We start from the raw sequence: 13,478 nt of genomic DNA, 5'->3' as shown, positions 1-13,478 counted from the left end.
AAAAAACCTAGCTCTAACACCCTTGTTAATCACATTCCTACCCAGCTTCCATGCATGGCCCCTAGTCCTCCCACTACCAGTCCTATTTTAAAAAAATATCTTCTGGATTAATCTTATAGAAACCCTTCAGTAATTTGAATGTCTCAATCATATCACCGCTTTTCCGCCTATCGACCAATTTTTGCAACCCACAAATCTTCAACCTATTCTCATAAGGTTCATTCCACAGACCTGCTACCATCTTGGTCACTCGTCTCTGAATCCTCTCCACTTCCTCCCCATCACGAAGAAACCCTGGCGCCCATAACTGGGCAAGTAGTCCAGATGGGGTCTTATCAAGGCTCGATACAGAGGAACAATAACTTGTTTGTCTCTGCATGTTAAAGTATTTTTCAGAAGCCAAGTGATTTGATGAGCTGATTTAGCCACTTTTGCAATGTGCCCCCTAAACTTCAATTCCCTATCCATCAACACTCCCAAATTGTATTATTGTATTTATGAATGTTGAAAATCAATAGTATCAGTGTTTTTGACAGGAATAAAAGCTCCTTTCTACAAGGGGTCGTGGGTGTTTGTGAGTCTTAAGGTGTCGAATGATTTTCCAGTGCAAGACCACCGCCCTTCTTATCAGAGGCGGAAGTGGTTTTAAAAAGTACCATGTTCATAAATCGGAGTTTACGTATTATCTAAACACGCCAAGACCGACCGTATTTTGTATAGTTCGGAAGAGAATCTTATGGTTCTCTACAGAACCATAGAACTATTAGTCTCATATCGAATAATGCTAAGTGGGATGTCTGTAATTTTTCTACTTTCCTTGGACTATTTTCGATCTTCTGACCAGAACACCTTTACCAAAAGAATAACTGAAATACCAAAGCCTTTATCACCGCTCCTCTCTAGCCTAACCAAACCCCTAGACTAGATATGGGCAACCCTCGGGCCAGATCCGGCCCTCTACGTCTTTTGATTCGGCCCTAATCGATTTCAGTGAAGTTTGTCTGATTCACGGTGGGAGAAAACAAGGTGTGTTCTACAAACTCGCATTAAGCTGACGTCATATGACTTGCGCAAAACACACTGTTTTCTCCAACCAAGGTCTCTTTCTCACTTTGATTAGCGGCGTGTGTGAACGCGTTACAACGTGTCAGTTCGGTACTTGCGTTGGTGTACTTGCTTTGTTCAGTGCCTGCGGTGTAGAAGACAGTTTTGTTTGACAGTTTTGAATATCGCTTATAAATTTGGGACAATGTCAGGAGTTATTGCAAAAAAAAGAAAAAAGAAAAGTAGATGCAGAGAATCGTCAATTTCAAGACAACTGGACGGAGGATTATTTTATTCTGAATAAAGGTTTGCCTGTATGTTTGCTGTGCAACGAATCCATATCCGTCAACAAAGAATACAACTTGAAGAGACACTCGAGACGTGGATCACCCACAAATTGATGGACATCTACGAAAAGATGAAATACAGAAGTTGAAGAACTTGGATACCCACATCAAATGTTCAACAAGCAAAGAACGGAGCACCACAGCATTGTCAAAGCCAGCTTTGTGGTAAGCGAAAAAATCGCTAAGCATTCTAAGTCATTTGGTGAAGGAGAATTTATCAAAGAATGTCTGCTGGATGTTGCAAGTATAATATGTCCTGAAAAGAAAAGACTTCGAAAATATTCGTTTGTCGAGATGTACTGTCCGACGGATAGAAATTATGGCTGCTGATATCAAAAAAAGTTTAAAAGAGAACACTGCTAGATTGGAAGCATTTTCAATTGCTTTGGATGACAGCATCGATGCCTCCGATACAGCACAACTAGCAATATTTATTCGAGTTGATGTGGATTTCAACATCACTGAAGAATTATTGGCGCTTCGGCCGTTAAAAGGTACAACTACTGAAGATATATTTGAAACAGTCAACACAGTCTTCGAGAGGTTTGGGCTTAAATGGAGTTCACTATCTGGCATAATGCACTGATGGAGCCCCTGCAATGGCTGGTGCACAGAAGGGATTTATTGGAATAGTTCATTAAAGAGCAATAGAACTACAGATCCATCCGGAAAATTTAACAAATTTTCACTGCATTATCCACCAACAAAATCTGTGTGCAAAATCGATTAAATTCACAAATGTTATAGAAGTTGTAGTAGCCAGTATTAACTTTATTAAGTCACGTGCACTTAATCACCGACAATTTAAGGAGTATTTGGCAGACCTATTTTCGGATTATGAAGATGTGTCTTATTATTGTGAAGTGAGGTGGTTGAGTAAAGGTAAAATGTTAAAACGACTTTATGATCTGAAACAAGACATTGTGGATTTTATGGAATAAAGGAAACAATTAACCAAGTAAAAGATGAGTGGGTGTGATTTAGCATTCCTTGTAGATGTCACCGGATACCTAAACGAACTGAATCTTCAATTGCAAAAACAAGGACAATTGGTTCATGAACTGAATGGACGTGTCAAAGCTTTTTGTAATAAACTAAGATTGTTGGAAAGTCAGATAAGAGCTAAAAATTGTTATCATTTTCTTACTCTAGCAACTCATAAAAATATCCCTTATAATTGTTATGGAGATGAACTGAAGGCACTAATAGAGCAATTTGATACAAAGTTTGCCGACTTCAAAAACAAAGACTCCACATTCGCTATATTAGCTCGTCCGATGGATGCTGATGTAAATAATGTGCCAGAAAACTTACAGATGGAACTTATTGAGCTTCAGGCGGATTTAGTACTAAAATCGCAATTTAACAAGATTGCTTTGACGGATTTTTATAAATTTTATTTGGTGGAAGAAAAATATACAAATTTACGCGCCTTTTCAAGAAAAATCATTTGTCTTTTCGGCAGCACATATATGCGTGAACACTTTTTTTTTCGAAGATAAAATACACCTCGAAAATTATATGCGATTATCCTAAAGTAATATTAACGTCAATATTGATAGTCTCGTAGTTGAAGTACAAGGCCAATCTTCACATTAAATTGTTATGCCGTTCATTATATTATAAAATTTATGTAGAGCTTTATACCAAAGCATTATATTATAAATAAATGAAATATGAAGTAGCAACTTGTTTTAATTAATTTAAATATTAATTTATTTTATTTAATAATTTGGTCTGGCCCTTGACTCGGAGACAGAATGATAATTTGGCCCCCGAACTAGAAAAGGTTGCCCATGCCTGCCCTAGCATTATCAGCATCATCTTGCCTGCCCTAGCATCATTTTCTTACCTGCCCTAGCGCCTTGCCAGCATCGCCAATCAATGAACACATGATATGGAATGGTTCGGCAAAATCAATGTGGTCGCTTGATATTACCCACTTGAAAAATGACAATCTTGTGATCAACCGTCCACCACTGGGCCTGATATTTTAAAGTTTGTCTTGTTTAAAATTTCCCATTCTCTAAATATTTACAAATTTGAGCCTACAGTTCACAATCTGTCCTATATTGATTCTTGAAATATTCGTACATATTTTTCTTTTCATTACAATATTCGTTTTTATCATGATCATAAGTAAAAAATGATGACACGTGTCTCTTATGAGGCTGCAAGCCTCTCCCCGCCCGCAACTAGAGAAAACAAACTAATAGAACACATGATAAATTAAAAGTAACTTCACTCCCCATTAAAGAGGTGATTTTCTTTCGGATCGAAGTAAAATTTGTTGACAAATCGTCATCTGCTTTAGATTACATAGAATGTTCAAAATTGTTATGTATTTGCTTACTAATGCATCAATATCATTTTACTGGACTTTTACAGACAAAAAGCTGGATACCAGAAGTGATGAAATCTAAGTCTCAGTCCAAATACATTACATTTGGATGTGAAGCTAATGTAAGTAGTTGGTAAACCATTTGCTTTCGAAATTACCATGACCCCTAATCAGTTTCGTTAATTTTTCTTTATTTGTTCTTAAATTTACAAACTAGCTGGATATAATATAGTATATTAACATAACTTGATACAATATTACAAGTGAACGCTAGTAGGCAATGACTATCACACATCATATTCGTATCTGATTAGCAAGCTGAATTAACCTGTTTTGACTACGATGATATCTAATCTGAGCACAAAATATAATTCAAATTCAAGCCCTTAAGCATAAGAAGCTCATTTCAGTTTGTATAGCATACAAACTGAAATGAGCAGCGCTAATTTTGTTAATTTTAATTTTTTTAATATTAATTGAAAACTTATGTTGATCCTCAGTTACCGTTAAAAAAAAAAAGTTTTTATACTAGACTAGAACTACTGATGAATAAGAACTTATTTTAGTACACCTGATATTTAAATTAGGCCTAGTTGGCAGAGTAGTTAGCGTGGCCGCTCTCCAACAGGCTGCTGGTTTAAATCCCGCCGTAGGCATGGATGTTCGCGATTGTTTTTAGGTGGGATATGAATTTCCTCGCCCCGGGTGAAACCACCCGCTTTTTGGATGCCCGAAGTGGGTTAAAAAAGTTCCATGTTTGGTCTCTAGAACAGCGTTTCCGGACTATGTAAAAATAAATTTAAAATACAAAATATATATATAATTGATTAAAAAAAGGGGGGGAGGGGATCCTTAGTCCACCCACGGTATAATATGTACTGTAGGTCTGCAGATAACTTTTCATGGTGGGAGCAACATAAAAAAAAAGCAAATAAGAACGAATATGGCTTATCTATAAATGATTTCATCATCTGATCACTGTTCCTGACAGTGATTAGAATGGCTAATGGAGTGCAGCAAAATCTGGACAACTTAAAAGTTGTCCAGATATTACATTATAATTAATATTTCCCTTTTAAGGGGAATATTAATGATAACGGTGATGACCAAACTTTTGTTTTAAATGAAAGGAACTCGTATAAAATTTTTAAATTTTATACATAATATGAGGAATGTAAACTTAATTATAAAAATCAATTCTTGATTTGGAAGGCTGGGGAGCTACTATCAGCATCTCACCCCTCCTCCCTTCGTCTTTGCATTTAAAGTTAAGCCTTATATGAAGGATATTAAAGGAAAATATATTACATTTATTTATTCCAGCAACTGACATCTTGTATAGATCGAGTAAGTTTTTCTGCCTCGAGCAATTTTCTGTAGAATATCTTTCGGAACAGAATTAGATAGTATTACTATTCACCTTGTGTTTTCTACACAATTTCGTGCATGCCTGATTTTGTTTGTATACACCTAGTATTTGAGAAACACTCGTCAATGAATGTCAAAATTTCGTTTTGCTCCAGATTTGTTTTGATAACTAAGCTATGCTTAATAAAATGCTGAGTATAAGATGTCTAATGTTGATTATATAAGAACTTGAAATTTAACACAAAAACAAGTAATTCATAATTATGCATTTCGAAGTGGTCAACATAAATCCCTCGAATACTCTAATAGCACAGGGAGAAAGCAAGATGAACAAAGAGAGAAAGAAAAGATGAGGGCCAAGTCTACAGATAACATAACAAATATACATTATGTGAAGTAAGCTTGATCTATCATCACATACCTCGGGTTGGCCACTCCTGTACTCATTAGAAATAAGTCCATGAGGATTGAGAAACTATGATAAGACTAAACACAAAATCTAACAGCATAAAAAGACAATGACAGTAGCACAGATCTTAAAGAATGAATATCTACTATACAATTATGGTTACGACAATGGAAAATCCCAGGGAGTTCCACCCTGGGATCTTGGATCGCATCCTAATTAACTGCTCCATAAAAGATCAGATTAAGAAATATATCACAAATAGGACAGGATTATAGAACTATACATTAGAATACACGCGTTACAAATTGCATTATACAAGTAAATGCACCAATCTCAGATCACACAAGGGTAACATCACCCTTAATCAACCAATTCTCCCTAATTCCTATAATTTTTGGCCAAGTTGTAATAACTAATGCCAAAAATTCCTCGCACGTATTCCGAATACTTCTGGCATTTAGTATTCGGAATAAGTGCAAGGAGTATTTGTATATACTACAAATACTCCATTCATCCTATAACCTCCCTGTGCGTGAATTAGCCCGCAATTTCCCTGTTGTTAGCTGATTACTCTATCCTTTATCAATAAATGTTCTAAATGTCATGCGCCCAGTCCGATTAAGTGCAAACAATCATTCTTAAATTCCTTCCTCTTATTAAACTCATACCAGACATTCATAAAAAGATATTAAATTTCATTTCTACAAAAGTTAATTCATGACTGTTAATCTTGGTAGGCACACTCATGATCTTTCCACTCTCATTCTTTGCATGCATTGCTATAAGTCTTTCAAATCTTGCACAGAATATATTTCGCTACCTATATCATTCGTTTCCACTACTAATAATCTCACTCACTCTCTATCCCTCTGCAACTTCACGGCCTCGGTTAAATCCCTAATCGTTGATCCTGTATAACATGCTTGAATGATTCCACCATCTTTCACACTTCTAATTATAGAATTTCTACATAGCATTATCTTTTTTCCTCCTTTTAATCTTCATATCCTTCACACTCCATCACTGCTGCTGCTGCTGGTTTTTGTCCCTGTTCTTCTGACATTTTTCCGTACATCGCTCAGTAATTTCTGTGTCTGTTTCTGAAATTTTCATTCCACGCACACACTCGCTTAAGAGCAATGAATGTCATAAAATGCCTGGTTTTGTGGCAGGTAAGAATCAGGAGATTTTATGCAATGATAAAAAAAAAGCCACTTTAATGTACTCATGGAGCAACTTTGTCTATAACCTTCTTGATGTAAAGTAGCGTAATCGCATTCTTAAAACTTAAGTACATTAGTTGTCGGAGCTCTATTAAGAATTTTGTTGATCTCCTTGGGTTCATAACCATTGAGGGTGAGGTTGTAACTCGGGTTTTTTTTTTTTTTCATTCCTGTTAATTGACGTACTGGATATCCTGTATGCTCTTATCTTGTAATGTTTTAATCATGCCTGTGTCTTGTAATGGATGATGGTGGATGTAAGACATGTAAAAATCTTCCAGTTGCGGTAGGTTTTCTGTATACTGAAAAGGGAATTCTTTTTTTTTCCTTCGTTTATTTAGACAAGGATATCAAGGAACGGTAATTTTTTGTGATCTTCCAGTTCGAGTGAATTTTATATTGGGATTCAGGCAATCTTTGAAATGAATTTAGTCATCCATTGTTCTTGACCAAAACCTACCGCAAGATTTTTATATGCCGCTTTGCACCATTATTCATGGAAGTATGAGGAATTAAGAAACTTGTAGGCTTATATTCATTAATTTTAAGGTAAGGTAGAGTAATTATCTAAACAAAGAAGCATACATATTCATTCAGTGTATCTGAGGTTTGTTATGCTCAATTTGGGTTTGCTTTGATGTAACAATATCGATATGTAAATGAGTAAAGTAACCCTTGATCACTTTAGCTCATGGTTTGTTTCTTTAACCTTTGCTTAAAAAAAGAAAAAATATATACCATAGTTTAGCGGTCTATAGATGGCAAATGCAGATTTGTGAAACAAATTACATAGTGAAGAGATGGAGCCACTATACTAGTGTTCTTTCCTTCTCTACGTCTTATCACGTGTCTTTTATGGTACACGTTTATATTATGGCAATATTACTCTTTCCGATACGTTGTATTTGAAATAATTTAAAGCGGCTCATTTATCGCATGATAACTTTTGAATACTCTGCCCATAACATGTTCTTTATTGGGGGGGAGTTTGTATTCGCTTCCTGAGCACCGGAGTTTTAAAAAAACGCCACTGACATAGTTTGGTCAGAACGCAGCTTTACCCATAGTAATTAAAGCGATTAATTACATTTAATGCCGACTTACAATGCACAGATTAATGATTTGATTAAAATTATATACTTCAGCTTGTTGATTATATATAATTTAATTAAGCTCCTTTTCCTTCTTAATTTCATTCTACATTTTTCTCGCAATGTAGAATGCAAATGTAATAAAAGGAATCCAAATGTATCCAGCAGAAGGCATTCCAGTGGATTTCTTCCCGGCCAATAAATTTGATACAAATGTATATATGGTTCCTGCAGTAATGATACGAGTAATTGGACTACCGATTCGGACACATGTGATTCTCTCTTGTTGGGTAAGTACGGAATAAATTACTAAAATAAAACAAGCTTTTTTTATCATTTAACATGCAGATCCATACTAATACGAAGTCGATTGAAGCTGTTAAAGAAGTGTATAAGAAATTATTCACATAATTTGCCAATCTAAATGAGCATGAGAATAGACAGACGGCTAGCATGACTTCTAATGTGAATCATTTCCAAACAGGAAAGGATTAGTAACCCATCCATCACTACAAGATCACACGAATTAATTTTCGGATTTTCAAACATAGCGTCCAAAAAAGCGACACTAGATTTTTCAATTTGGTAAAAGTTTCGAGATTAAAGTTGCAGGTCTGTGTAAGCTTTCCTACTAGGAAAGCTTGGTCTGTGGGCTCCAAAAACTAGCTGATAGACGTAAGAGAGAAGACATGATAGAGGAATATAAATTATTAAAGGGATTTTATAGGATTATCTGACTTTGCTGTACAGTGCAGGAGGGGGGGGGAGAACGAGGTGTCATCCCTGGAGATTGTGAAAGAGTGTGGTTAACAAGGGCGTTAGGACTAGATTTTTTGCTTAGAGGGTGGTGAATGTGTGGAATATGTTACCAGAGGTGGTTGTGAGTGCTTCGTCTTTTAATGAATTTGAGGAATATGATAGGTATTGTATGAATAATGGCTGGTGTGTCAATGTAGGGTCTCCCGCGATGAGTCTTCTGACACCATGGAGACAATTATAATAATAATTGAGCTAAAATGCATAATTTCGCTAGTTGTCGTGGCATTAGTTTTTCATCTAGGATGAAGAACCTTCCCTACGCCTCCAAATTGCTGTAGAAGACAAACATAAGGTGGGCTGATTTTTCCAAAATAAGCCGAAGTATAATTATTTTTTTCTGAAATCGTTCTCATTGAATCATTTCAATAATATATGGTTGCCTCACAGCGTATATTGCTTCGGATATTCAAACTGTTTTTATTGTAGTCGGATGATACAGTAATCATTTTGCGTATCAACAAATAAGGCATCTTGATCGTAATGGTTTCTAATCTCGTCTTTACGCGAAGACCTTAAAGGGCTTTTCAACGGAAGGTGAATTAGCCAGTTTTACACGAAAGGGGATAGCATAGTTTTTATATGATAAAACAGATAGCTAGGCAAGAGGAACATAAATATTAATACAATGGCCCATAGCCACAGCTGCATCGGCCGTAATACCAAACAGCACACAGTTTGTGTGTGGGAAAGGGGGAGGTAAGCTACTGTATTAATTATATCACATGATTACCTTCTGCCTCATAAATGTTAAGAAACAGACTTCTAAATCTAAGTAAAACCAGTTTCTAAACAGCTCATCTGAAAATCGGCCATGACGATTAATCTTAGTGAAACATAGAAGACGATAGGATTATAAACTGATTTGATACCAGTAATTGCCGTAAATGATGTGGCGTAGTTGCGATATCTGCCCTGAGGTTGGAAACACCTCAGCTCAAATCCTGTTAAGATGCAAGTAACATTTTTATAAGAGCTTACTGAAAGTGAGTTACCAGGTCTTGTGAGGTGGTAACAGAAAACCTCCCAGAAAGCAGAAAACGCGCATTTAATACATACTAACTTGACGGCCTTAGGTGCCCTGATAGTAATTCCTACGCATACCATGTTATTTAAAGAAAACACGAGGAAATCTTAAATAGGATTGAACTTTAAAAAAAAAATTATTCTACAGACATCTTCAAATTATAGAAAAAAACACCATCTTGAAAGAATGGGTCGGTCAGGGAGAAGAAAAATACTTCATAGTATGAGACGCTAACTTCCCTCGGTTGTAAAAAGCCCTTTCTTATAAACCTTGTGTCTCTGATAGATTAGCTTAAGTCAGTTTGGAACCAAAAATGTTTCAAAAAAAATGTTTCCTTCTGAAGGTCAGTTAAAAGGAGAAAATTAGTTCTAAATTTTCATTTTATTAAAATCACATTTATAAAAGCATTACATAAGACTTCATGGTATTTTTTTTTATCTTTAAGAATTTGACGCTTAGTGTCAAACATCACTTTATATATACTTGGGTGCGTATTCATATATGTGATCTATGGATACGCCTCTGCGAAATTTTTTGTATTCTCTTAATGAGAAAACAAAAACAATTCTAGCATCTCAAGAAATTTTCCTTATGAAGTCAAGGACATAGGCAGGTACAAAAATTTTCTTGTTAGCAGACAATAAAAGAAACCTTCATGATGAAAAAAAAAAGTATAGTTTTATTTCAATGAGTATATCTGTCTAGATGCCAAATACATAATTTTTTGCAACTTAAAAATTACGTCTCTCTTGGTATATTGATTAGATAAATACACCATACATTAGTTATATTAATTGTTGATTATTTCATTATGAATTTTTTTTTTTTAATTTGTAGATGAACGCACTGAATGCTTACAAGCTGTACTTCGACGGCAAGCTTTCTACCTACTTCATGTATCTAAGTGCGTCCCCTACTGCTATGTTGCCTTTGAAGGGGGTGGAAACATCGGAAGAACAAGAAGTGAACAGCACAGACACAGTAGCCCAAAATTCGACTACGATCAGTAATACTAATGGTACTGATACGGATGAAGAAACATCCGTGCCCACCACACTGCCAACTACTACTGAAACAACTACAGAAGACAATAGCTTGTTTCTATCCAATGTCAATTAATACACATACAAGCTATTTTTGAACTAAAAAAAAATGAGGACAATGAGAATAAATTTCTTTAGCTGAACATTACCAGAGTTAATTTAGCAACCACAGTTAATTTACAACAAGAAATATATGCTCTATGATACTTGGTAACCGTGTTAAGTATGTGATAAAATAAAGGAGAGCTGATGCAGTTCAATACCTCGAATGCTATAAATTCTTGGTGTCCCCAGCTTGAATTTAAGCTGTGTGTGTGTAATTATATATATAATGTGACAAACCCTGACTCATATTCCCTAGTTCTTTCCTATTATATTCACAAATAACTAAATATATACTTAATAAGTAAAACAAGAATATTAAAAGGTGTTAAAGTAGACCGTTCATGATTTTATATATTAGTAAAAACAAAGTATTTCTACTGATTTAATAAATAAACACTAAATACCATCTCTGATATGCATCATATTTGATCTGTCGCGTAGCTGTGCAAGTGGAGGTACGTTTTGTGTATACCTATGTTCATCTACTCTAAACCGTGGAACACAATCATTCTCACATTTGAAATGGTTCATTAACATCCCTAAAATGACTAATGCTGTTCAGAAGAGGACAACTGGATGCTTACATGATGACCCATCTATAAGACGTTCTGTTACCGCCTTAAGCCCTCTTCTATGGATCTTTTCCATGTGCGTTGTTCCGCTGAAATGGCTACCACCATTCTTCCATTTTCTATTAGACACGTAAATACACAATCAATTGATCACCCAATAAGTTTATTTGGACACTTTTTTAAACATACTGAACCAACTTCTCGTCATTTTTCATTCCGGGTACTTCTGTACTGTAGAACAATCTTCCCCAACTTTCCTAAGAACTCCCATCTCCAATTCCAAAGGCATATCAACAGGTTCCTTCTTTTCCTCTAAAACTTAACCACAAATTATACTGTCGTACTACAGGTGCTGCAGACTATAAAGCAACTTAAGGAAAGTCATGCCTGAAATCATGCACAATGGAATCTCTTCGAATAAACGACGTTTAGAAAATGTACTTGTGCAATCATTCTTATAACAGGATAATCCAAAGAAATAAGGCAAGCATGAGGATTTTATTCTGTCATGGATACATATAAGATATATAAGCAACTGTGTTACATATAACATTTTCAGGATAGTCAAAAAGATATTTATGTACTGTGGCATTAAGTAATCTAAAGTGGCAAGAAATCTGTCTTAAGTATCATTAATCAGGAGAAGATAACTTAATGCACATCACCGTTGTGATGTACATTGAATACAAACTGCTTGCCAGCCAGATGTGCTCATATTTCTTCCGCAAAATAGGCAACCGGCCAAAATAATACACGTAATTAGCACACGATCTAGTCTCGTAGCCTCAGTTTCTCTAGTAGTAATCCAAAACTGCGCAACCATCAAACTATCCATCTCCTTCAGTGGTCGAAAGAGAGAAATCGTGATTTGCTTTGATTTGTGCTTACCGTGCACAAAATATTTAATCACAATGGTCAAGGAAGATGTTGCGTAGACTTTCCAATGAGAGAGTGAAGCCCTTGAGCAATATCAATCAGTTGAACGCATTTGATAGGTATCTGTGTTACAAATATTGGAGAAAGTGCAAGCATTTGAGCCAACTGCTAATTTTGGACACTTGTCCTGTCATCAAAAAAAAAAAAAAAAAGATACGTGACCAGTACCGAGCAAGCATCTTTTTTTTTGATAGCTGCTCTGTACACGTTACCTGTTAAAGATGAATTTCTTTAACAGGTAACGTGTACAGAGATGCACTTCCGATGTAAAAATCGGATGATGCTATACACCTCTACATGTGCTCATTTAAGTCTTCTACCACTTTGCAACTGTGTGGTTGTACGCCCGTGCGTGTGACTAAATCTTATAATTTTAAGTAACAGACGTTACATATTCTCTTCACCAATGCCATCCCTCCCACGAACAAGTGTTTGCATGTGTAATATGTTTTTGCCTTTTTTAAACCACCTCATATAATGACGAAGTTGGAAACGCTCGTTGCGATGTCGCCAATCTAGTAACTAGCACGGTTTGCTGCTTTTATCAAAGTCTCATTCCATTAATTCAAACCTTCCATTAATGGAAGCGTCTTAATTTCAAGATAATATGAAACTAAAATATTTTTTCCCTCGTTAATTCAAATTTAACGCTAGTTTTTTAACATGTAATTCAGGTTATTTGGCTTAATACTTAATGGAGCACTCATAAGTAATCTTATTTTCATATGAAAGCATAGGATTAATGAATGTTAATAAGCATATGAGGTCGGAATAGCTGAATCAGTGATCTTCAATATTGTATATCGAAGAATAATAAAATTAAAGGACAGAGTTTTAATGCCGGCTTATAATATGTTAAATTTTACAATAAATTATTCTTCTTTTTAATCTCTTATCCAAGCGTAAGCAAACAATTTGAGTGCGGTATCTTCAAGACTACTTCGTATATAGAAGCTGACTTTACATCATTAATTATCTCCATATCTTTATAATGCAAAAAAAAAAAAAAAAAAATATGGGAATGGCCACAACTCCCCAGGGCGAGCCTCAGCTACTGGGCGAGTTTGCAGGTGGTGGATAGCGGAACGGCTTGCAGATATGTAAGCTACCAGCAATGAGGGGAAACCTGAGCAACCCCGAACCGAGGAGGTTGTGC

General features: G+C 35.6%; 1 protein-coding gene across 6 annotated transcripts in view; it reads left to right on the top strand.

Moving 5' to 3' along the window:
* Positions 1-10,969, top strand: part of LOC150100807 (uncharacterized) — a 48,943-nt gene extending 37,974 nt beyond the window's left edge. For all 6 annotated transcript variants that reach the window (XM_090401765.1, XM_090401764.1, XM_090401763.1 and 3 more), the window contains 3 exons: positions 3,780-3,854; positions 7,952-8,113; positions 10,504-10,969. In XM_090401765.1, the coding sequence (XP_090257891.1) occupies positions 3,780-3,854; positions 7,952-8,113; positions 10,504-10,785 (519 nt within the window). In that variant the 3' untranslated portion in view covers positions 10,786-10,969. The remainder of the gene's footprint in view (positions 1-3,779; positions 3,855-7,951; positions 8,114-10,503) is intronic.
* The last annotated feature ends 2,509 nt before the right edge of the window (positions 10,970-13,478 follow it).

Source organism: Typopeltis vanoorti, chromosome 12 (assembly GCF_054136105.1).
Source record: "Typopeltis vanoorti isolate ZY-2024b chromosome 12, IOZ_Tvanoo_1.0, whole genome shotgun sequence".
Lineage (NCBI taxonomy): Eukaryota > Metazoa > Arthropoda > Arachnida > Uropygi > Thelyphonidae > Typopeltis > Typopeltis vanoorti.
The sequence above is the reverse complement of the archived record's forward strand: the minus strand, read 5'-3'. Positions and strand labels throughout refer to the sequence as shown.